This window comes from Salvelinus alpinus, chromosome 11 (assembly GCF_045679555.1).
Source record: "Salvelinus alpinus chromosome 11, SLU_Salpinus.1, whole genome shotgun sequence".
In the NCBI taxonomy this organism is placed as follows: Eukaryota; Metazoa; Chordata; class Actinopteri; order Salmoniformes; family Salmonidae; genus Salvelinus; species Salvelinus alpinus.
Window position 1 is genome coordinate 63,712,397 of NC_092096.1, and position 25,225 is coordinate 63,737,621.

General features: G+C 42.9%; 2 protein-coding genes across 2 annotated transcripts in view; one reads left to right on the top strand and one right to left on the bottom strand.

The window, feature by feature from the left end:
* Positions 1 to 5,558: 5,558 nt before the first annotated feature.
* Positions 5,559 to 14,445, top strand: LOC139534640 (cholecystokinin receptor type A-like). Its single transcript, XM_071333934.1, has 5 exons — positions 5,559 to 6,019; positions 6,961 to 7,212; positions 11,508 to 11,769; positions 12,089 to 12,216; positions 12,511 to 14,445. The coding sequence occupies exons 1-5, from the start codon at positions 5,893 to 5,895 to the stop codon at positions 13,137 to 13,139; spliced, it is 1,398 nt and encodes a 465-aa protein (XP_071190035.1). The 5' UTR covers positions 5,559 to 5,892; the 3' UTR covers positions 13,140 to 14,445.
* Positions 14,446 to 17,898: 3,453 nt separating this feature from the next.
* rbpjb (recombination signal binding protein for immunoglobulin kappa J region b) overlaps positions 17,899 to 25,225 on the bottom strand; it is an 83,361-nt gene continuing 76,034 nt past the window's right edge. Inside the window, exon 11 of the mRNA XM_071333968.1 lies at positions 17,899 to 23,663. Coding sequence (XP_071190069.1) covers positions 23,339 to 23,663 — 325 coding nt within the window. The 3' untranslated portion in view covers positions 17,899 to 23,338. The remainder of the gene's footprint in view (positions 23,664 to 25,225) is intronic.

Consider the following 25,225-nt stretch of genomic DNA (forward strand, 5'->3'; position numbering starts at 1 on the left):
CTGTTCTGGTTCATCTCTCCCCATTCCACTTGTTGATCAACTCCTTCTGTTCTGGTTCATCTGTTCCCATTCCACTTGTTGGTTAATTCCTTCTGTTCTGGTTCATCTGTCTCCATTCCACTTGTTGGTCAACTCCTTCTGTTCTGGTTCATCTGTCCCCATTCCACTTGTTGCTCAACTCCTTCTGTTCTGGTTCATCTGTCCCCATTCCACTTGTTGGTCAACTCATTCTGTTCTGGTTCATCTGTCCCCATTCCACTTGTTGGTCAACTCCTTCTGTTCTAGTTCATCTGTCTCCATTCCACTTGTTGGTCAACTCCTTCTGTTCTGGTTCATCTGTCTCCATTCCACTTGTTGGTCAACTCCTTCTGTTCTGGTTCATCTGTCCCCATTCCACTTGTTGGTCAACTCCTTCTGTTCTGGTTCATCTGTTCCCATTCCACTTGTTGGTCAACTCCTTCTGTTCTGGTTCATCTCTCCCCATTCCACTTGTTGATCAACTCCTTCTGTTCTGGTTCATCTCTCCCCATTCCACTTGTTGATCAACTCCTTCTGTTCTGGTTCATCTCTCCCCATTCCACTTGTTGATCAACTCCTTCTGTTCTGGTTCATCTGTTCCCATTCCACTTGTTGAAAGCCTCAACATTTAGAATATATACAAGACCAAGTTGTAGAGACATTCTGGATGGCCTCCTCTTCGGCTGAGTATCCTTTAACATGTTGCTATATACTGCTATCCACTGTTTACTTTACCAGCCAAGGGCACACCTAGATCTGTGCAGATACTGTTCAGGCTTATGAGAATACACATCTCCCAGCTTGCCTTTAGGGATGACACACACACACACACACACACACACACACACACACACACACACACACACACACACACACACACACACACACACACACACACACACACACACACACACACACACACACACACACACACACAGTTAACTTAAAGACATTACAAAGACAATGTTTAAAGGTTCAATGCAGCTGTTTTTGTCTCTCAATATCAAATCACTTCTGGATAACAATTAAGTAAATTACTGTGACTGTTTTCAATTGTGGTGGACCGGGTACCTGTAGGCTGACTTCGGTCATCAGCTGGACGGTGTTTCCTCCGACACATTGGTGCGGCTGGCTTCCCGGGTTAAGCGGGCGTGTGTTAAGAAGTGCAGTTTGGAGGGTCATGTTTCGGAGGACGCAGGACTCGACCTTCGTCTCTCCCGAGCCCGTTGGGGAGTTGCAGCGATGAAACAACAACGCAATCGGATCGCAATTTGATATCACGAAATTGGGTAGAAAAAGGGGGTAAAATATAAAAATACATTAAAAAAATGATAATAATAGCTGTTATTGGCAGAGAGGTTTGGAACTCTCTTTCTTATTGGTCTATTAACTAATTTACCGCCTGATAAATTAACTCCCTCCCACCAAAACAGGTTGAAATTTCAGGCAGTCTTTTCAAACAGCTCTTATACTAAAAGGGCATTATCATCATTTTCATAATTTCCTTATTCCGACCTCATAGTGTGGAAATGTATACAAAACACAAGGAAATCACGTTTTTGACTGCACTGGGCCTTTAACAATGCAGATCTTAAGCACAACTAATTTGTAACATATCATACGAATTGCACAAAAAATTTATAATAATCATTTTGCAGGACGTAACATATCATACTAAATGGATGACGTAGTACACAAAAAACGGGTACACTTTAAAAATCACTGGCTGAAATCATACAAAGGTTCGGGAGCATCAATTTAACTAAAATGTAAGGCACATCTGCTAGGGTAAGTCCCCAGACAAATTTGAGAGACAGAACCACAGAGAAAACAATGAAATGGGGAGTGGTGGAGAGAGGAAGAAAAGGAGAGACTGATGGAGAGAGGAAGAGGAGGAGAGACTGATGGAGAGAGGAAGAGAAGGACAGACTGATGGAGAGAGGAAGAGTAGGAGAGACTGATGGAGAGAGGAAGAGGAGACTGATGGAGAGAGGAAGAGGAGACTGATGGAGAGAGGAAGAGGAGACTGATGGAGAGAGGAAGAGGAGACTGATGGAGAGAGGAAGAGAAAGAGAGAGTGATGGAGAGAGGAAGAGAAGGAGAGAGTGATGAGAGAGGAAGAGAAGGAGAGAGTGATGAGAGAGGAAGAGAAGGAGAGACTGATGAGAGAGGAAGAGAATGAGACTGATGGAGAGAGGAAGAGAAGGAGTGAGTGATGGAGAGAGGAAGAGAAGGATAGACTGGTGGAGAGAGAAGAGAAGGAGAGAGTGATGAGAGAGGAAGAGAAGGAGAGACTGATGAGAGAGGAAGAGAAGGAGTGAGTGATGGAGAGAGGAAGAGAAGGATAGACTGATGGAGAGAGAAGAGAAGGAGAGACTGATGGAGAGAGGAAGAGAGGGACAGACTGATGGAGAGGAAGAGAAGGAGATACTGATGGAGAGAGAAGAGAAGGAGAGACTGATGGAGAGGAAGAGAGGGAGAGACTGATGGAGAGGAAGAGAAGGAGAGACTGATGGAGAGAAGAAGAGAGGGAGAGACTGATGGAGAGAGGAAGAGAGGGAGAGAGTGATGGAGAGAAGAAGAGAAGGAGAGAGTGATGGAGAGAAGAAGAGAAGGAGAGAGTGATGGAGAGAGAAAGAAGAGACTGATGGAGAGAGGAAGAGACAGACCCACCTGGACCTTGTACATGTACGCCAGCTGCTCCTTGGCGTGCTCTGGGGGAGATGCGGGTGGCTGGGGGGGTGCCTGACTAGAGAGAGAGAGAGAGAAACTGGGTGGAATAACAAATGGATTTATGCAATTAAATGACTGTTGAAAAAGAACATTCGACCCAGACCATCTGTAGGCTCTCTCTTTGGTTGGGTTCATACACAGAATCCTGTCTCCTGTCTGGAGTCCTCTGGACCCAAACACCATCATTTCAGACAACCCTAGAACTTGTGTTATAAAACACTCATCCTTATCTAAACATGTCACCTAAACGGGAACATACACGGATGACTCATGTTCAAGAGAGGAAGGCATAAGTCAACGTTTTATGTCGCGGTGAAACTGGACGTCCTCAAGTTCAGGCAGATGGTACAGACAAGGCAGAGACTGCAGGTTTAACACTGTAAAATTGCACTTAGGAACGATTACTCAACAGCCAACTGAGTTAGTTTTCCTCTCACTACAGAAAGACACCATGGTACTCTTGACTGACATGAGGTAACTTGGACTAGATTCTGTCAAATGGAATAACATCTAATGATTTGCTCGAACAGATAAACCTTAGTATCAAAATCAGAGACTCTGAAAGTGCTGTCTTTTAAAAAGATAAACCGCAGCAATGAACTGAACATGCGTCTCACTGTCCATATCTGATACAGACAGGTCCAGACAGACAGACAGAAAGATGAGGAAGACATAACAGAAAGATAAAAGCATGAGATCCTGGTGACATTGGATTACACGACGGTTGGATTGTTGGTGCCAGTTTGGTGGTCTGGTCTGGTGTGTGGCTCTTGGCCAAGACGAAAGAGGTGAATCCGTTTTACTGGAGTCTGTTGTAAACTATCGTAGGCTGAACATTTCAGGTGATTCCCTCATAAATGTTATATAAATGTTATACAAACAGCCTCTCCCTGCCTGCTCTCGCTCAATCTCACTCTCTCTGTCTATCTGTGTGCATGTGCACATACTAATACATTTAAAAAACGATGTATTGAAGAAGAAAAAAACGTACACATGCAAATCCCAAACTGCAACACAAAATATAGGTATTGCAACATGATATGCATGATATTCAATCTATGTCCAGTCCGTGACAACTAAAATACCCACAAAAACATTTTGTTTTGCATTCACGTGCTTACCTGACGCTTTGAGAAAATTACGAACGTCCTCTTTAGAGATTCTAGTTTTATCTCAGGTCTTTGCAAACACTCCTAATTAGAATAAGAAAACAGTTTAGCAAATTCGCTATGTAGATATTTTGACATTTCAACCAGTTACTGACTGTAAAAGCAATATTATAGGGACCAAAATAGAGCCAAAATATTGGTATGGTTTTGGTAGCTGCCAAATGTCACAGCAGACGGAAAGGAAAACATTCGGTGGTGCACACGCCTTTCGGTTCTGGAGAGCAGCTACTCACTTTGGCCTGTCTCTCTATTTGAGAGTGTAAATTAGTTCCTTTAAATCACTGGATAATGTGCGCAAATGTCAGTGATAATTCCATTCTCTTAACCATTATTTTCAAAGCTCGTTTTATTGTAACCGCGATAGAGCAATTTGATTTTCCGGATCCATTGGCTCTCCAGTGATGGGACTGTCCTGTGCAGAGGCAGCGGTTACTTAGCAACTACATGTGTACTATGCATGAAAAGGAAACAAAGACAAACGAGATTAGGTCCTAGCCCATTGATAGCTGCTGTTTATTTTGTTGCCTGGTAGTTATTTATTGCAGTACCAGCAGTGTTGGGAGTAACGGTTTACATGTAATCCATTACATGTAAGGGATTACAAACAACTGGTAACTGTAATCCGTTACATTACCAGCAAATATAGTAATCAGATTTCAGATACTTTTGAAGGATTACTTTTAAATTCAGAAAGTAGTAGAAACTACTACTGGTTACTACATGATTCCATATGTGTTATTTCATAGTTTTGATGTCTTCACTATTAATCTACAATGCATAAAATAGTAAAAATAAAGAAAAACCCTTGAATGAGTAGGTGTGTCTAAACTTTTGACTGGTACTGTATATACTGTAGGACATGGTATATCTCTATGGATCAGACATTGTTTGGACTCAAACGTTCTAGATGATCTATGTTTTTGTGGCGCTGTATCCAACAACATCTCACTACTATAGCATTACTTAGCCTATAAATGGTGGAGTCATTTGAGTAAGTCAAGCTTATAATAACAATGACCTGCTACATGTACCCTATGACTCTGCTATGACTTTGTCACCCACATCCAAAGGTAAGAAATCAGTTTAAAAGTGTGTGGGTGTCCAATATATATAGACTATAAGCTACCATGGCTGAGGGTTTAGAAGGGTCATTTTTTAACGTGATATAATTACTGAGAGGAGATTTTTTTTATGCAAAACATTCATGTGGAGTTAAGGCCTGTTGATGGATTGCCATCATCAGGTGAGCCTCTGTCCAGTCCTCTCCTATAACGACTGCGTATTATCTCTCATGTGAACAACCAATTACGGGAGGAAATGCGCTTTGACATGGTTACATCTCGCAGATCCTGCATATAGTCGTTTTTTTGTTGTTGTTCAGATAACAAATCTAAAACTATTTTAGTTTTGTATGAAAACATTTGATTTGATGTTCTTGAAATATTGTCAGTAGAACGTTTACTTTTGCAACAGACGGAGAAATCCCAGTAGGAAGTACACAGATCTCCATTTGAAAATGCCGTTGCACCTTGCATGACCATGGGCTCGAGAGGCGGGGTCTCTTCGAAGAGCAGAGAGTCTCTATCCACTGCACTTCTACTGTGTTTCTCATATCAACATTGAGGCGCGAGAGGGAGCGCAACAGACCGCATGCAGCAGGCGCTTGACTTAAATCATTTTTACTATCTGACTCTATTACTTGTAGATGTCGTTGAAACCTGGATCATTCTCTTATATCAAATATAAATGAGGTCATGCAAACTTCTTTGAATGCGACATCTTCAGTTGGAGGATCTTTTAAGACTTTTCCCTGGAGAATATGAACATGACATGTGGGAAGTGTGATTTGATGGCATTATAATGTCAAGTTTGCCATCGTCCTAGACTGCGAAGGATGAACCGAATGGGTTCCTTTACATAGCCTATAATATCAATTTATGCACTAGAAAAAAAACAAGATAGAACAGCAAAAATGGAACCATTTACATTGCATGATATGCTCATAAACTCAACGAATCTTTATAAGATATTATGTGACTTTGGAATCAAGAATGTCTCAGAGTGTGAAGATGAAAGCGAGCCCCCTCCGGAACCGAAAGGTAACCAATCCTATTGATAATCATAAATTGGAGGGAAATTAAATTAACAAAAAGTAAATGTCTAATTGTAGTATGTTTTAAATCTAAATAAAACATTTTAGTGGAGATATTGATGAAAAGTCACAAAACATTTGTTTTTGATTGTGAAAATGCGTTGTTTCTCAAATAATATATATTTTAAACTGTTAGTCATATTTTGGGATTTTTGCTCAACTGCACATGGAGAGCGATCCTTTGGACACCCCCAAGCAGGGCCAGTGCGCTTTACGCCGGTTGAAGTAGCATGCGTTCTTTCGGCTCCTCTGCTTGGATGGAGTGCCCTAGGACTGAATATCATTTTTTTTTAAACATAAATTAAGACTAGAAGTTAGTAGCAGGTCAACACGTATTGTCTATTTGCTTAAGTCAAAATGGTCTGAGTGTTACATTGACGGGAAATGATCTCTGAATTCTCATTGCAATTGAGCTGATATGTATAATATAGATCTATAATCTTTAAAACATTAAACAAAGGACAGAACATGTTGAATTTAGTGTTGCTAATTCAAGCCCCACATATGCACACACTGTTCCCCTGAGTGATGCGACCAATCAGAACTGACTCCAACTGAATTCCAGCTTGCCTTGATTAATGCTGGCTCTAAAACAACCAGGATGAGTAATGAACAACAAACATATTTTACAATCGAATTAGGATACACTTAAATGAACGTCAACCTCTTTACACAAGGGCCATGCCATTGAAAACAGACAGACTTAACGGATTGATTATTTGAAAGTAATGATAATGATCATGATGATAATAATGACCTTTAACAATGTAGGGATGATAATGATGTTGATTATTATTAAGATAAGGATGTTTATGATAATGATTATGACAATGATGATAATAATGATGATAAAGACAATTATGCTGACCATTTCTCTCTCCTCTATAGATTTGAATCAGACGGTACGTATCTTCCTCTATAGCCTCATCTTCCTGGTCAGCGTGCTGGGTAACAGCCTGATCATCGCCGTGTTGGTGAGGAACCGCCGCATGCGCACCGTCACCAACCTGTTCCTGCTCTCCCTGGCCGCCAGCGACCTGATGCTCTGCCTCTTCTGCATGCCCTTCACCCTCATCCCCAACCTCATGAGGGACTTTGTGTTCGGCTCGGGCATCTGCAAGGTGGCCATGTACTTCATGGGTGAGTTTACTGTACACGGGTCATGATCCTGGTGCCGATATGATACCTGAGAAACAAAGTCGTGGCCATGTACTTCATGGGTGAGTTTAATGTACACGGGTCATGACCCTGGTGCCGATATGATACCTGAGAAACAAAGTCGTGGCCATGTACTTCATGGGTGAGTTTAATGTACACGGGTCATGACCCTGGTGCCGATATGATACCTGAGAAACAAAGTCGTGGCCATGTACTTCATGGGTGAGTTTAATGTACACAGGTCATGACCCTGGTGCCGATATGATACCTGAGAAACAAAGTCGTGGCCATGTACTTCATGGGTGAGTCCTGTGGAAGCACTGTACGTACACAGGTCCAGACCTGGGCCCGTATTCACAAAGCGTCTCATAGTTGGAGTGCTGATCTTGGATCTGTCCATTTAATGTTATTCATTATATAATCTCATTCATTACTCTGAGATGCTTTGTGGATATGGGCCCTGGTTACGTATTCACAAACCGTAATGGGTTTGTCTGTTGGGATTTGTGTGGTACTGCAATAGAAGGTGTTTACATGCTCGGCATCTGCAAGTGTTGCATAATTAATGTATTGTATTGTAAAAAATCAATAGGGTCAGAAACATTTTTTATTTTACCTTTATTTAACTAGGCAAGTCCGTTAAGAACAAATTCTTATTTATAATAACGGCCTACCGGGGAACAGTGGGTTAACTGCCTTGTTCAGGGGCAGAACAACAGATTTTTACCTTGTCAGCTCGGGGATTCAATCCAGCAACCTTTCAGTTACTGGCCCAACGTGCTAACCACTGGCCTACCTGCCTCCCCGTGCGTGGTCTGACCTTGTTATTGTCTTCTACACTAATGCCACTCACTTCAAGGGGTCAGGTAAGGGAAGAGAGTACAGTAGGTTCTGTCCACATAGGAAGATTCCTTCCAGTTCCAACCACTCACTCACCGGGGGGGGTGGGAGTGTTAAATTGGCCTGATGATAGAAAATCAATAGAGAAGCAAATCCCAGAAGCCATTAAAGCCTCCATTTTGGCTCTGACCTGGTGCCTGGTGTGAAGAGACACCAAATAAAGTAATCTGATGGCTATTAGCCGTGACCACGTTCCCACATCGCCTCTCCTCCACTGGGGCTGTACATGTACTGGCACGTCTCCTGATTTAAGGAGCCGTTTACCAGTGGTGTAAAAAGTACCCAGCTGTCATACTTGAGTAAAAGTAAAGATACCTTCATATAAAATGAATCAAGTAAAAGTGAAAGTCACCCAGTAAAATACTACTTGAGTAAAAGTCTAAAAGTATTTGTTTTTAAATATACTTAAGTATCAAAATTAGATCTAATTGCTAAAATATACTTAAGTATCAAAAGTAAGAGTATAAATTATTTCAAATTTGTTATATTAAGCAAACCAGACTGCACTTTTTTCTTGTTATTTTAATGTACGGACAGCCCTGTGGCACACTCCAACACTTAGACATCATTTACAAACAAAGCATGTGTGTTTAATGAGTCCACCAGATCAGAGGCAGTAGGGATGACCAGGGATGTTCTCTGTTTAGTGAGTCCACCAGATCAGAGGCAGTAGGGATGACCAGGGATGTTCTCTGTTTAGTGAGTCCACCAGATCAGAGGCAGTAGGGATGTTCTCTGTTTAGTGAGTCCACCAGATCAGAGGCAGTAGGGATGACCAGGGATGTTCTCTGTTTAGTGAGTCCACCAGATCAGAGGCAGTAGGGATGACCAGGTATGTTCTCTGTTTAGTGAGTCCACCAGATCAGAGGCAGAAGGGATGACCAGGTATGTTCTCTGTTTAGTGAGTCCACCAGATCAGAGGCAGTAGGGATGACCAGGGATGTTCTCTGTTTAGTGAGTCCACCAGATCAGAGGCAGAAGGGATGACCAGGGATGTTCTCTGTTTAGTGAGTCCACCAGATCAGCGGCAGAAGGGATGACCAGGGATGTTCTCTGTTTAGTGAGTCCACCAGATCAGAGGCAGTAGGGATGACCAGGGATGTTCTCTGTTTAGTGAGTCCACCAGATCAGAGGCAGTAGGGATGACCAGGTATGTTCTCTGTTTAATGAGTCCACCAGATCAGAGGCAGTAGGGATGACCAGGGATGTTCTCTGTTTAGTGAGTCCACCAGATCAGAGGTAGTAGGGATGACCAGGGATGTTCTCTGTTTAGTGAGTCCACCAGATCAGAGACAGTAGGGATGACCAGGTATGTTCTCTGTTTAGTGAGTCCACCAGATCAGGCAGAAGGGATGACCAGGGATGTTCTCTGTTTAGTGAGTCCACCAGATCAGCGGCAGAAGGGATGACCAGGGATGTTCTCTGTTTAGTGAGTCCACCAGATCAGAGGCAGTAGGGATGACCAGGGATGTTCTCTGTTTAGTGAGTCCACCAGATCAGAGGCAGTAGGGATGACCAGGTATGTTCTCTGTTTAATGAGTCCACCAGATCAGAGGCAGTAGGGATGACCAGGTATGTTCTCTGTTTAGTGAGTCCACCAGATCAGAGGCAGTAGGGATGACCAGGTATGTTCTCTGTTTAGTGAGTCCACCAGATCAGAGGCACTAGGGATGACCAGGTATGTTCTCTGTTTAATGAGTCCACCAGATCAGAGGTAGTAGGGATGACCAGGGATGTTCTCTGTTTAGTGAGTCCACCAGATCAGAGGTAGTAGGGATGACCAGGGATGTTCTCTGTTTAGTGAGTCCACCAGATCAGAGGCAGTAGGGATGACCAGGGATGTTCTCTGTTTAGTGAGTCCACCAGATCAGAGGCAGTAGGGATGACCAGGTATGTTCTCTGTTTAGTGAGTCCACCAGATCAGAGGCAGTAGGGATGACCAGGTATGTTCTCTGTTTAGTGAGTCCTCCAGATCAGAGGCAGTAGGGATGACCAGGTATGTTCTCTGTTTAGTGAGTCCACCAGATCAGAGGCAGAAGGGATGACCAGGTATGTTCTCTTGATAAGTGCGTGACTGGACAATTTTCCTGTTCTGCTAAGCATTCAAAATGTAACAAGTGCGTTTGGGTGTCAGGGAAAATGTATGGAGTAAAAAGTGCATTATTTTCTTTAGGAATGTAGTGAAGTAAAAGTAAAAGTAGTCAAAAATATAAATAGCAAAGTAATGTACAGATACCCCCAAAAAACGACTTAAGTTGTACTTGAAAGTGTTTTTTACTTAAGTACATTACACCACTGCCATTTACTCTGAGCTGAAAGGTCCAGGTCACAAGACAAGAAGATGAGGAAGAAGAACGGGGTAGAAAAGTGATCTTTGTTGTTCACAAGTGTCTCAATGACCTGAAACTCTCAGGCACAGAAATATCAATGTCTATGTAGCTGAGGATCCATTCTCTACAGCCATTTACAGTCAAGGCTGTACCGTTCTCATGCTTCGTAACCCGTTCAAAACATTACTTTGATATTTGTTATGTCTGGATATTGTATGGATATACAGGTCCCGGATACAGCATAGCTGGAATTTCAAGTGCCCTTGTAGTTCAAATCCTTTTCAACAATATTTCCTCACTGGATATGACATGGATATATCCTATGTTCATGCATTTCTTTAACCTGGGTTAAGGTTGTATTATTCATTGTCTTTGGTAAATTTTCCACCGTGGTGTTTCTTTGTAGTCAGATAGTTCACCGCCTCCCTGATCTATTTGTTCTTGACTTGGGTCCGTGCGGTGAGATCCTGGCCATTTCAGTAGCTATGATTACCTCATATGTCACGGTGTGTAACCAAGGTAACGTGCATGTATTTATAGGTGCCGTTGTTTGTTATTTTGTGAGTTTTGTAACATCCACCGGTTAACGGATGGGGTTGTTGATCATCCACAAGTGCTGGAACTTACCTCTGTCCCTACAACCTCGTAAAGTACAAAGTGACTAGTCGTGAAAGTGTCAGGCCAGCTATTAGAAGTATTACAGTAGACAAAGTGTCAGGCCAGCTATTAGAAGTATTACAGTAGACAAAGTGTCATTCCCAACTGCTGTGTGTACAGTATTACATTAGCCATTGTACAAGGTTTAAAGGGACAATCTGAGATTGCTATCTTAATTTTTGGACTTTTAAATGACTGATATTTACTATACCCTGATTCTTAAAAAATTTAACTTATAAATGCTAATGAGCTTGGTTTAACTGAGCGGAGTACAAAATCACATATGCTAGTGTAGCCTACATTCTTGTCTGTTATCGATCTATTAATCAGATCGTATACTCAGTCCTGTGGTACAAAACTGTGGACCACTAACCGTGGTCATCTCTCCAGGGATCTCGGTGAGCGTCTCCACCTTCAACCTGGTGGCCATTTCCCTGGAGCGCTACAGTGCCATCTGCAACCCCCTGACCTCCCGGACCTGGCAAACCAAGTCCCACGCCGCCAAGGTCATCTCTGCCACCTGGGTGGTGAGCTTCCTGTTCATGCTGCCCTACCCCATCTCCAGCACCCTGGTGCCCTTCACCCGGGTCAACAACAGCACGGGCAACATGTGCCGCCTGGTATGGCCCAGTGATGTCATCCAGCAGTCCTGGTGAGAGGATAGATAGTTTCATTTCGGTAGACGGGTGCCATCACAAAGAGGGGTTTCAACTGCTAGGAGATTTTCACTGTAAATAATGGAACGGTCTGTGCAAAAGATGAAATGGGCTATTCATGTCTATTAATTTAAGGGGGAAGTTTCAAATTCACTGATTTGTTGGTCTGTTAGATGATAGATACTTAACAATGATGAGATAGGTCATCACTGAGCTCAGAGATCGGTTCTTGGTCAGCATGTCACTTTGATGCATGCTGAATGGGCACTTGCTTTCGACCAATCCGGTGACACCATCGAGCCTTCTTCCTTACAGGTATGTGTCCCTGCTGCTGCTTCTCTTCCTGGTTCCTGGGATCATGATGATGACAGCCTATGGTCTCATCTCCCTGGAGCTCTACAGGGGCATCAAGTTTGAGATGGCCAACAGGAAGTCCAGCAGAGGTACGTATACAAAACCTCGACTGACCTCTTGAAAATGTCCAGCTCTGGCGATATTATCATGCCATATCAATTTGGTGGCATCCTTATTGGTGATTGTTTACAATTGGCTAATCTTTAGTAAATCTAATTTGCACAGGGTCAGTCATTATTCATGTCTTATTTTTCTGATCTATCACAGAGATGATTTCCTTATCTTTATTAGATCCACTTCTATCACCTATCATTTTTATTTAGAGAAATCAACTTCAGTTTAAGTTAATTTATATTCATATCTGCTGTTATGATCTGTCACAGAGAGACAGTGCAGCACGGGCAGCATCAAACCCGGCGACAATGACGGCTGCTACCTTCAGCCCGCCAAGAAGAAGAAGGGCGAGCTCGCCCACCTCCAGAACCCTCCCTCGACCCCCAGCCCTAACGTGACCAGCAACAGCAGAGACAACGTGGGCAGCAACAAGTCCAAGCTGAGCCGTGTGTGCAGCAACAGCTCCACCTGTAACCTGATGGCTAAGAAGCGCGTGATTCGCATGCTCCTGGTCATCGTCTGTCTCTTCTTCCTCTGCTGGACGCCCGTGTTCGCCGTTAACGCCTGGCGGGCCTTCGACCGCCATTCTGCCGACAAGCTCCTCTCGGGGGCGCCGATATCCTTCATCCACCTGTTGTCGTACACCTCCGCTTGTGTCAACCCCATTATATACTGCTTCATGAATAAGCGTTTCCGCCAAGGTATTCTGTCCACCTTCACCTGCTGTAGCAGCCCCAAGGCCGGTGGAGTCGGGAGAGGGGCTGGGAGAAGGATGGGGACGGGGAGAGGGGGAGGAAGAGGAGGGATGAGGAGTGGAGAGGAGAATGGGCACACGCCGCAGAGTGGTAATAACACGCGCTTCACGTACTGTAGTATCCGTGGCTCCGCCCAGGCTTAGCTTCCTTTCTCCATCATTGACCAATCAGAATGAGTAAGTGGTCATGCAGCACCCCCCACCCCCCACTGTACATTGAGCTTTCGGTCTCTGATGAGGTCATGCATGCCTGCTTTCAACTTTTAAAGTCACCATGCCTGTGAAAGTGGACATGTATGTATGAAGAGAATCTCAGACAATAGGTTGATGATAAACTTGGTGCCATTACAAAGAAAAGACAATCAAACGATAGCATGTTGACTACATGAAATGGAATAATCAGCCAAGGTTTTCAACAAGGAGAAGGTTATGAATTTAAATAAGTATCGGTAAATAAACTACATGGACTGAGGAACAGTGGCACCTGATATAACTCTTTATGACGTACAGGATCCTAATTGCTTCTTTTAATAGGGACCGTGAGAAAACATGGCTAGTTTATGTCTACAGCCATGAGGTCTACATTCAATGTTGTTCCTCCACACAGACATTCACCCACGATGTGTACAATCGTCACGGTGTCTCTTTACGTAACCCCTCCTCTCCCGAATCACCCACGGGGAAAAGCAGCACCCTAGTTGTCTTGGTTTGATGTTGATCAGATGATCCCAGAGGAACGTCCAAGCAGCTTTTTCAGAGCCATGTAAGATCTCCATGAGCATGTTGAACGGATGAACCCTGGATGACCCTTGTGTGTGTGTTTTCTCCCCTCTCTGCATAATATTCTCTCTGTACACATTCTCGTCAGGGACTTGGAAAGGCACAAACCACAGCCCAATGACAACACCACGTCCACCAAGACATGAATAACTCTGACTCCTTTTTACAGGCAGTGTGACACACAAATATGCCCATATGTGTAAATACTTCTGGACTAATTGTTACCATACCTGGCAGTGTCATGCTCTGAAACGCATTCCTAGCCTTGTAGCATAGTGTCATCCTCGTGGGCGCACAAAAAAAAGCTGTGTTTTCTTGTCCTTGACTCAGTCATCTTTTATCGTTGTACCTAGTGTACTATTTATTGTAAGTGACATGACTGTGGCCTTATCGTGGTGTGGGACTCTGTGCACCTGTCTGTCCCCCTACTTCAAAAAGGACCTTTCCCAGCATTACCTGTCAAGCATACCACACCTGGTCTCTGTTGACGTGGGTTGTTAAATACACTGCAGCACAAACGTAGCAAACTGTGTTGTTTTGTCCTCTTGGCTGTATTGTATCATCATGTCACTGTTAATCGGAGGATTTTAGTGTTGCTCTCGAAGGGAAATTGTTCTGTAAAGTGCATGGGATACATTACCAAAAAAAGGAAATTAAATATTTAAAAGTCTGTAGTGTTGTATGAGAATGTCAGAATGCATTTCTGCTCTGCTATGCTACTTGCTGGTGTCTGGGGGGGGCCTTTCAAATCTCTGAGTCAGCAGCTACAGCAGAGAGGTGGGCTGATGGAATGTACTGGAAGGGCTAGTGTGGTCTTCTTCTTCGACACGAGGCTTCTGAGAAGCATAAACGCACCTCGTCATTTCAATGTGGAGAATTGGGTCATATTTAATAGATACGTTGATCAATGAGATTCCTATATTCACCTACTCAAAAAGACAGCCAAAAGTTTGGGAATTCAACAATGTGTTATCACTATGCTATAAGCACCATCTAAAGCGCAACCAAATTCAAATTCAAATGAATGTCTGATTTTTGGTATAGTTGTCACATAAATGTGTTATCACTGCACTTTCAACCATTTAAAACCACAACACAGTTCAAATGGGAATATAATGTCAGACATTTTGTTGATTTATAAAACAACTTAATGCGTTATCACTGTGCTTCATCGAACAGAACAACCAAGTGACCTGGATTGCAGTTGAGATTACACTATACTACATGGTGCAAATGATTAATGCCGCTTGAGATTCTGTGCTGTTTATAGCAATTGTGACGATTTCCACAGACCTGTGACCCTGAACCTGCAGGCCTTCTGATTACATAAGATGTTTAAATGTTACAGTAACCTCAATGCGGCCACTGATGCGTTACTCATTTTACGGTTGAATAAATTCTGTTACATTAGTTTGTAAGATAACCTTAACATTAGGCTATTTACAGTATAGCAAAAGTGATATTGAATTATGTTTGGTTGTCAAAGGCAACCAAATATCAACATTTGAAGGAGATGCATCCATCTTTGCTACTGAGTCTTGCTTTAATTAGTTTGTCTACAAATTAATAATGAACATGTTGGATTCACGGCTCCATTTCAACCAAAAATCTAACTTAAAGACCAGGACTAAATCAAATACACTTTAAATGCACATGTAATTACAGTTTGATTTGATACAACTCTTTAAAGGAGTAGTCCACTATTTTACAACTTGATTTTAAATGGCTCCTCACCCTGAAAGGAGTCTAGGGGCCAAGAGAAACTGTAATCCAGGGTTCAGTGTATTTTAAACAGCCACTACAGACTTCAGCTAACCTTAGCCACCACAAGCTAACAATCAATGGGGTTGATGGGAGCATGAGCACGTAAAAACAAACCCCCCCAAAAAATCTAAATCACCTGAAATCAACATATTTGGTTCCATGTTTTTTTTCTTTCTCTCACATGCCCCAATCACTCCCATTGATTGTGAGCTGGTGGGGGCTATGGTGACATTTCATTTGCTCTGTTGAACCTACCCTTTGGAATGACTTCGATAGCAACAGTGAACCTATTAAGTGGAGATTTATCAACAATCATTCTCATAATAGCACATTGGTAATAGTCAGTGACTAATATCCAAGCTGGGCTTGGTTAAAACCCTGAGTGGCCCAGCTCTCCAGTAGGAGGTGCTGTAGATGGCCCAGCTCTCCAGTAGGAGGTGCTGTAGATGGCCCAACTCTCCAGTAGGTGCTGTAGATGCCCCAACTCTCCAGTAGGTGCTGTAGATGCCCCAGCTCTCCAGTAGGTGCTGTAGATGCCCCAGCTCTCCAGTAGGTGCTGTAGATGCCCCAGCTCTCCAGTAGGTGCTGTAGATGCCCCAGCTCTCCAGTAGGTGCTGTAGATGGCCCAGCTCTCCAGTAGGTGCTGTAGATGCCCCAGCTCTCCAGTAGGTGCTGTAGATGCCCCAGCTCTCCAGTAGGTGCTGTAGATGCCCCAGCTCTCCAGTAGGTGCTGTAGATGGCCCAGCTCTCCAGTAGGTGCTGTAGATGGCCCAACTCTCCAGTAGGTGCTGTAGATGCCCCAGCTCTCCAGTAGGTGCTGTAGATGCCCCAGCTCTCCAGTAGGAGGTGCTGTAGATGGCCCACCTCTCCAGTAGGAGGTGCTGCCCAGACTACTGCTTTTTGCTGATAGTTCTTCAATGTAATTTCCACTATCAACATATTTTATAAAAGGTTGGTCTATGTTGAAATTTGGTTACCATGGTGACATAATCCTGTGGTTGCAACTTTACCGTAAAACATGTAATTCCAAAATCATGGTGATTAATATGGAGTTGGTCCCCCCTTTGCTGCTATAACAGCCTCCACTCTTCTGGGAAGGCTTTCCACTAGATGTTGGAACATTGCTGCGGGGACTTGCTTCCATTCAGCCATAAGAGCATTAGTGAGGTCGGGCACTGATGTTGGGCGATTAGGCCTGGCTCGCAGTTGCCGTTCCAATTCATCCCAAAGGTGTTCGATCGGGTTAAGGTCAGGGCTCTGTGCAGGCCAGTCAAGTTCTTCCACAGCGATCTCAACAAACCGTTTCTGTATGGACGTCACTTTGTGCACGGGGGCATTGTCATGATGGAACAGGAAAGGGCCTTCCCCAAACCGTTGCCACAAAGTTGGAAGCACAGAATCATCTAGAATGTCATTGTATACTGTATCGTTAATATTTCCCTTCACTGGAACTAAAAAGTGCCTAGCCCAAACCATGAAAAACAGCCCCAGACCATTATTCATCCTCCACTAAACTTTACAGTTGACACTACGCATTAGGGCAGGTAGTGTTCTCCTGGCATCAGCCAAGCCCAGATTCGTCCATTGGGCTGCCAGATGGTGAAGTGTGATTCATCCCTCAAGAGAACGTGTTTCCACTGCTCCATAGTCCAATGGCAGTGAGCTTTACACCACTCCAGCCGACGCTTGGCGATCTTTGGTGTACGGTTGCTCGGCCATGGAAACCCATTTCCTGAAGCTCCCGCCGTACAGGTTATGTGCTGATGTTGCTTCCATAGGTAGTTTGGCACTCGGTAGTGAGGGTTACAACAGAGGACAGACGCGCTACGTGCTTCAGCACTCCCGTTCTGTGAGCTTGTGTGGTCTACCACTTCCGTTGTTACTCCTAGACGTTTCCACTTCTCAATAAGAGCAATTAGAGTTGACCGGGGGAAGGTCTAGCAGGGCAGAGGTTTGACGAACTGACTTGTTGGAAAGGTGGCATCTTATGACGATGCCACATTCAGCTCTTCAGTAAAACCATTCTACTGCTAATGTTTGTCTATGGAGATTGCATGTCCGCGTGCTCGATTTTATACACCTGTTAGCAAAAGGGGTGTTCACATACTTTTCTATATCTAGTGTAGATGCCACGTCACAATACGTTGACCAATTACATTGAAACAACGTTGACTTAACCAGTTTGTGCCCAGTGGGTAACCTCTGAACTGAAGGTACAGTTGCATCAAAGATTGACTATTCACAGTCGATTCGCAGTGTAATGTCAGCCCCCTACAAGGCTGTTACCATGTTTATGCATACTTTAAGTCCTTCAGGTCCTCCAATGTAAAATACATATAAAGACAGTTAATTTCACACATCATTTTGACACTTTTTTATTTCTTGTAGGGTTTTTTTTATATGCCAATATAGCAACTTTCTTGTTTTTTTCCTTTAAATGACATGGAATTTCAATATGTACAAAAAACAAAACCACCAATCATAATGTTATCAAAAAACAGTCCCCTTGTTTCACGTTATTGCTAAAAATGTTACAAACTGCACAGATTTCTACCATCAGCAAACCCTTCGATCGCTGAGTATACTACCACTGACTGACACCTCTGTTTACCATTACTGGAACATTACACACAGAGACAGAGAGAGAGAAAGATGGAGACAGAGTGTGTGTGAAAGGATGCGTGAGGGGGACAAGAAAGAAAAGATAAGAAATGGGACTGCAGCGAAGTTAAGCGTGCAGAGCTAAGAGAGTGAAGTGAAAACGTAGGTACAGAGAGACACAGAGGAGAGAGAAACATTACTACTCCATAATGCAGCCAGCCAATCGTCTTGCGGAGCATTCAAGGCAGAGCGTGTCAGAGAAAGGCTCCTCCCACACGGCTTTTCATTTATTTAAAGCTGCTTCTCGCTCCGTCCTGTTTAGCAGTGCATGACAAATCTATGTTATAAAAAGACATTTGGCATATTAGAGGATACATACATACGTTGTTCAGAGCTCATTAACCCCCCCCCACACACAAAAAAAAACTGCTGCTTTTGGAAGAAAACAAACAATATGACTGACAAAATTAAAACTGCTTGCAAGTACAGTATGTACACAGTATTTGCAAAAAGCTTCACACAAGGTTAAGAGAGTATTTCATCAGATTTTGTTACCAGGTTAATCGTTTGTTCAGATTATAAAAAGGCATGTAACAACATTCCACCCCTGTAAGAGAGAACTGCCTTCTCCTCGTTGAGTAAAACGTGAGAACTGATGCTATTCTTGACCATGAAAACAAACAACTTAATTGGACTAGCGCCGTTGCTAACTAGCATAGCTGGTCCCATTGTTGAAAAGAGTTACGGGATATTAGAATCCCAAAACAAAAACCCCAAAGCAGAAAGACAGGTGACACTGACTGGAGAATGAGTCGGGCATTAGACAGGCTTTCCCAAACTCACTTCTCCCAGCTGACATCCTGAAAACACCGAGCAAACCCAAACAGATTCAGCGACCACCTTATTGACATGACATCACAATAGAGTAAAGGGTTTGGAAAAGGCCAGTAGCCTTTTTCTCTTTGTTGTGTAAAGACATTCCATAGTAAGGTGATATGTGACAAAGCTCATGTTGGTTCCATGCTGCAAACTATTCAAGTCAGGTTGATCGCACCCATTCTTGAATGAATGAAAAGGATGAAACAACTGTTGCTGGACCGATAGCAACTGGCCTTTTGTAAATCGACTCCCGGGCCAAAGTAGACAGCAAGGACAATAATGACCTTATTTCTTTGACATAAAATAAAACAACGGGGAAACTTTATACAATAATAAAAAATATATATCATCAATATTACACTGTTTACATTAACATCAATGGCTGAAGAAACAGGTGAGGGGGGGGGGGGAAAGCATCCCATCTGTTACGTTTGTATTTTTAGGGAAAATAGAGCACTTTTTTTGTTCCCTTTTATTAAACCAATTTGACTGTTAAACGGGTACATGATGAGAGAGGCCAGTAACACTTGTTAATTAAAACGCGGACATATTCAAGTTTCAGCATCATAGTTCTTCCTGGAAGACAGTTCCACTGTAACACACTATGATCAAACTATTGGCTTTTATCGTCTTCTTCATCCACACATTACGATGCCAGAGAAATAATCACTTGTTTTATATTTGGATCGAATCAGAAGATGGACAACCAACCTGCAAAAGTCCATCTTTACAAGAACATCGATTGTTTTGAACATGAACAGTGTACACACGCACAAACACACTTTGAAACGGAACGAGTTTCGCTCACCGATCTATTGTTACAGACTCGACAGCAGATCGTGAGCAGAAACACACAAACAAGCTGGTGAAGTAGGTGGTCAGGCATACAAACCTCAAGAGACACGACCTGTATAATATTGCTGTACGTTTCTCTAAATATACATCTTCAATAATACAGCCTACGTCTAGAAGGCCTTGTTACTTCTAACAGAAGACTTGATCACCATAAATACATTGGCTGGGTTTGGCTGCTTTAAGACAGTGACGTAATTGTTTTGTTCGGTCAAAAACCACAGGACGTTAGTTAAAAGGCTTTTAAATGAGTCACAGTGCTCGCAAGACAATGGTCTCTAAAACGGAGAGAACACGAGTGCTGTGATGATGAAGTAGACATATACAGTATCAGTCAAAACATTTAGAACACCTACTCATTCAAGGTTGAAACATTTTATTTTATTTTTTTTATTTTTATACATTGTAGAATAATTGTGAAGACATCAAAACTATGAAAAAACACATGTAGTAACCAAAATAGTGATAGATAAATCAAAATATATTTGAGATTCTTCAAAGTAGCCACCCTTTGCCTTGATGACAGCTTTGCACACTCTTGGCATTCTCCCAACCAGCTTCATGAGGTAGTAACCTGGAATGCATTTCAATTAACAGGTGTGCCTTCTTAAAAGTTCATTTGTGGAATTTCTTTCCCTTTTAATGCATTTGAGCCAATCAGTTGTGTTGTGACAGGCTAGGAGTGGTATACAGAAGACAGCCCTATTTGGTAAAATACCATCATTACTTTAAGACATGAAGGTCAGTCAATGCAGACAATTTAAACAACTTTGAAAGTCGCAAAAACCATCAAACAGGATCACCACAGGAAAGGAAAACCCAGAGTTACCTCTGCTGCAGAGGTGAAGTTCATTAGAGTTACCAGCCTCAGAAACCGGCAATTAACTGCACTTCAGATTGCACCTCAGAGTTCAAGTAACAGACACATTTCAACATCAACTGTTCAGAAGAGACTATGTGAATCAGGCCTTCATGGTCGAATTTCTGCAAAGAAACCACTACTGAAGGACACCAATAAGAAGAAGAGACTTGCTTGGGCCAAGAAACACGAGCAATAGACAATAGACCAGTAGAAATCTGTTCTTTGGTCTGGAGTTCAAATTGGAGATTTCTTGTTCCAACCGCCGTGTCTTTGTGAGACGTAGAGTAGGTGAACGGATGATCTCTGCTCAGATACGCCATCCCATCTGGTTTGCACTTAGTGGGACTATCATATGTTTTTCAACAGGACAATGACCCAACACCTCCAGGCTGTGTAAGGGCTATTTGACCAAGAAGGAGAGTGATGGAGTGCTGCAGCAGAAGACCTGGCCTCCACAATCACCTGACCTCAACCCAATTGAGATGGTTTGGGATGAGTTGGACCGCATAGTGAGGGAAAAGCAGTCAACAAGTGCTCAGCATATGTGGGAACTCCTTCAAGACTGTTGGAAAAGCATTCCTCATGAAACTGTTTGAGAGAATGCCAAGAGTGTGCAAAGCTGTCATCAAGGCAAAGGTGGCTATTTGAAGAATCTCAAATAAAATACTGTTTTGGTTACTATATGATTCCATGTGTTATTTCATAGTGTTGATGTCTTCACTATTATACTACAATGTAGAAAACAGTAAAAAAAAATAAGAAAAACCCTTGAATGAGTAGGTGTGTCCAAACTGTTGACTGGTACTGGAAGTGTTGTACTTTCACACTGAACAGAGTTTGTTTTAACAACAAATCCTCCAGAATGATGATCATATGTATGACAGTGTGTTTTTGAAGCAGTGACACAAAGACAGCATTATGGGTTATGTTGTCCAATGAATCACATTCCTGTAACGAGTCCAGGTGAAAAATATACAGGTTAGGACAACGTAATAATTCCATTGGGCAGCGTTAGAAAACAAACAACTTAATTGGACTAGTGTCGTTGCTAACTAGCATAGCTGGTCCCATTGTTGTAAAGAGTTATGGGATATTAGAATCCCCTTGTCATCTTCAACCTAGTAATGAGCAGAGATAAGACAGACTTTTCCCCCACACAGATACTTTCTAGTTACGTAAATGAAAAGGGCAGGTCGTTGGAAGGGTAATGTTACTCTTTGACATTTAAGTTAGCGGTAAGGCCACATCGAATTGGAAGTGTCTGTCTTTTCCGTTTTCTAAACCCAATGAAAGTTTTAAATGCCACCAGATCTATACATAAGAAGACACCAAGGCCAGGTAACACAATATACTGACTGACAGATTTGAAGACGTCGCTGGACACTTCTGTGGCGACCAATACAGCAACATGATCTCAACTTTGGATATGTGACATGATTTTAGTTGACTGTATTAATATTACTGTACTAAGGCTAACATTTCATTTTAACGACTAGACTCATTAAATGTGTATGAAAATGACAAACTATTTTGTAACTGGAAGTCCAGTTTTTAACATTTTAAATAAATGGAAGAATTCACTTCACCATGGCTCCATGTGTGATGTACAGACATGCTGTACTTTCCAAAGGAAACGTAGCTTGTAGCACACAGAGTATTGCAGGCAAGGCAGAGGCGTTGCTTAAAGCTTTTCTTTTTAAAGACTTCATAAAAAAAACAATGAGAATACAAAAATTAGGCCCGCTGAGGTTACTCCCTAACACAAACAAACCATCGGTTAGGTAAAAAAAATCCCAAGACTAGCAAAGTATCAAAAATTCAACATTCCGTCGAAAAGACCGAAAGAAGCAGGCATTTGATGGAGACAAGAAGTAAAGGTAGCTATAATACACATGCCAGGTCGGGATTTGGACAACAACAAAAAAAGCCCAAAGCTCGGAGGAAGAGAATAGAAACTATTTGGTAACAAAAGTGTACTATATGTTTCATACAAAAAAGGTGAAAATGTACCTTTACTGAAGCTTATGCAAGATCCTTGGTCCACAAAAACGATGTTATCGTCATGAAATGTTTATATGTGTCCCACTATGTCCACTCCTCGCTCTCCCTCCAACAACGATACATTTCGTCCCTTTACAGTAACATAGACGACTAACGAGACAAAAAAAAGAGGGAAAAAATAAACAGAGGGAGGGGGAAAAAAGAACAGAAAATCGACCGTTTTGTTAACGTACTATACATGTGGTGGATGTATAGTTGTTGTGGTCTCCGTTAAAGACACTGGCGCGCTGAGCCAATAGGAACTCCCTATTACACAGCTCAAACACCATAAACCGACAGGTATGTCCCTTACGAATCACAAAAGGGCAGCGGCGAGGAGTTCACACAGTTTCTCTTATTTCCGCTGGTTGACAACTTTTAACAAAGGAACTATCTTTGAATTCCTCCTTTTTCCGTCCGATCAATTTTCAATTTCAGCTTCTTTTGAATCCCAGATCAATATGCAGCACTTTTAGAGAGTCAGTTTACTTCATAGTCTTTTTACCATGTGGTACATTTTGCTCTCGAGGCATATTGTGTATGTGTATAAGTGTGTGTGTGTGTGTTAGGACACCACGGCTGCAGCCGTGGAAGAGGATGTGACACCTGCGTTGTTGGGGCCGTAGCTGTTGTTAGCGTCGCTGTTGTTAGCGCTGTTGCTGCTAGCCGTTAGAAGGCGGTCGCTGCCCGCCCGTAGGATGGCTCCGGCGGCGTTGCAGTGTGGCCGTGGCCCGGGCTCCGGCGTGTAGGTGAAGGTGAGCGTGGTGGAGTAGATGATGCCGTCGTTTCGCACCAGCGTGACGGGAACCTGCACCGGCTGACGTACCCAGCGCCAGCCCTCGCGGAAGGCAGAGATGTCGGGTACCACGCACAGCATGCTCTCCGCACACCTACACCAGCAAGCAGAGAAGAGAGAGTCAGACAGGCTTGACTCTAGCTATTTGGGTTGAATCCCTCACTGTGTGCCGACCTCACTGTTGACTAAAGAAACAAAAAAAAGGTAGGTCATGTAAAGATCCCACGTCGGTTGAGTATTGTCTTTCATGGTCCTTCGAGCAGGATTTGAACAAATGACTTAAGTAAACCACTGATAAAATGGATCCATAAGCACTATGGGAGGGTCATGTTTTCCCATAGTGTTTATGATCGGTGAGCCTCAGATCTTGTAGAAAAACAGTCCTGTAAAACCTCACTACGACACACACATCTCACACAAAATGGGTCAAATGGGGACCGTGGTGTTCAGTCAACATTAGGACCACTTACACCACCATGCTGCAGCCGATAACAACCTCAACGTTTCACTCCCGGCTCCTCCCAGCGGGGTTTTAAATCCCGGGTGAATCCTACCGTTTATTACAGGACAACCAAGGAGCTCTCTCATCTGTTCTAAAGACCTCTCTCTCTACCTCCATGGGTGGCAGACAAACACTGGGTCGCTAATTCATCTAGAAAATTCTACATCAAAAAGGAAAAACAGTACCTTTTGAAGAATGTTTGGCATAGCCTAAAGGGTGTGCTTTGAAAATGGAAATATCTGAGCCTAAATTGAATTCACGTTTGTTCAGTTAGTACTCATTAGCCCAGAACATTGCTTTGACTTGGATCAAAGCACGGCTGCAAACTGTCTGGGTTATCCCCTGATTAGTACTCATATAGAGATTATAATGAGTAACAAGGTCAGGCTGAAGAGGGACATCCCCTTCCCCTTTACAGAAAGGTGTATCTCATAGATAAAACAAAATTCATCGTTTGAAGCCGTTTCAGTTTGACTTTAGTAGAATGAAATAGTGTTTCTGATTCCAAATCCTTTCTGTCTGGTTAAGCTACAGTATTCTGTCTGGTCGAGCTACAGTATTCTGTCTGGTCGAGCTACAGTATTCTGTCTGGTCGAGCTACAGTATTCTGTCTGGTCAAGCTACAGTATTCTGTCTGGTCAAGCTACAGTATTCTGTCTGGTCAAGCTACAGTATTCTGTCTGGTCAAGCTACAGTATTCTGTCTGGTCAAGCTACAGTATTCTGTCTGGTCAAGCTACAGTATTCTGTCTGGTCAAGCTACAGTATTCTGTCTGGTCAAGCTACAGTATTCTGTCTGGTCAAGCTACAGTATTCTGTCTGGTCAAGCTACAGTATTCTGTCTGGCCAAGCTACAGTATTCTGTCTGGTCAAGCTACAGTATTCTGTCTGGTCAAGCTACAGTATTCTGTCTGGTCAAGCTACAGTATTCTGCCTGGTCAAGCTACAGTATTCTGCCTGGTCAAGCTACAGTATTCTGCCTGGTCAAGCTTCAGTATTCTGCCTGGTCAAGCTACAGTATTCTGTCTGGTCAAGCTACAGTATTCTGCCTGGTCAAGCTACAGTATTCTGCCTGGTCAAGCTACAGTATTCTGTCTGGTCAAGCTACAGTATTCTGTCTGGTCAAGCTACAGTATTCTGCCTGGTCAAGCTACA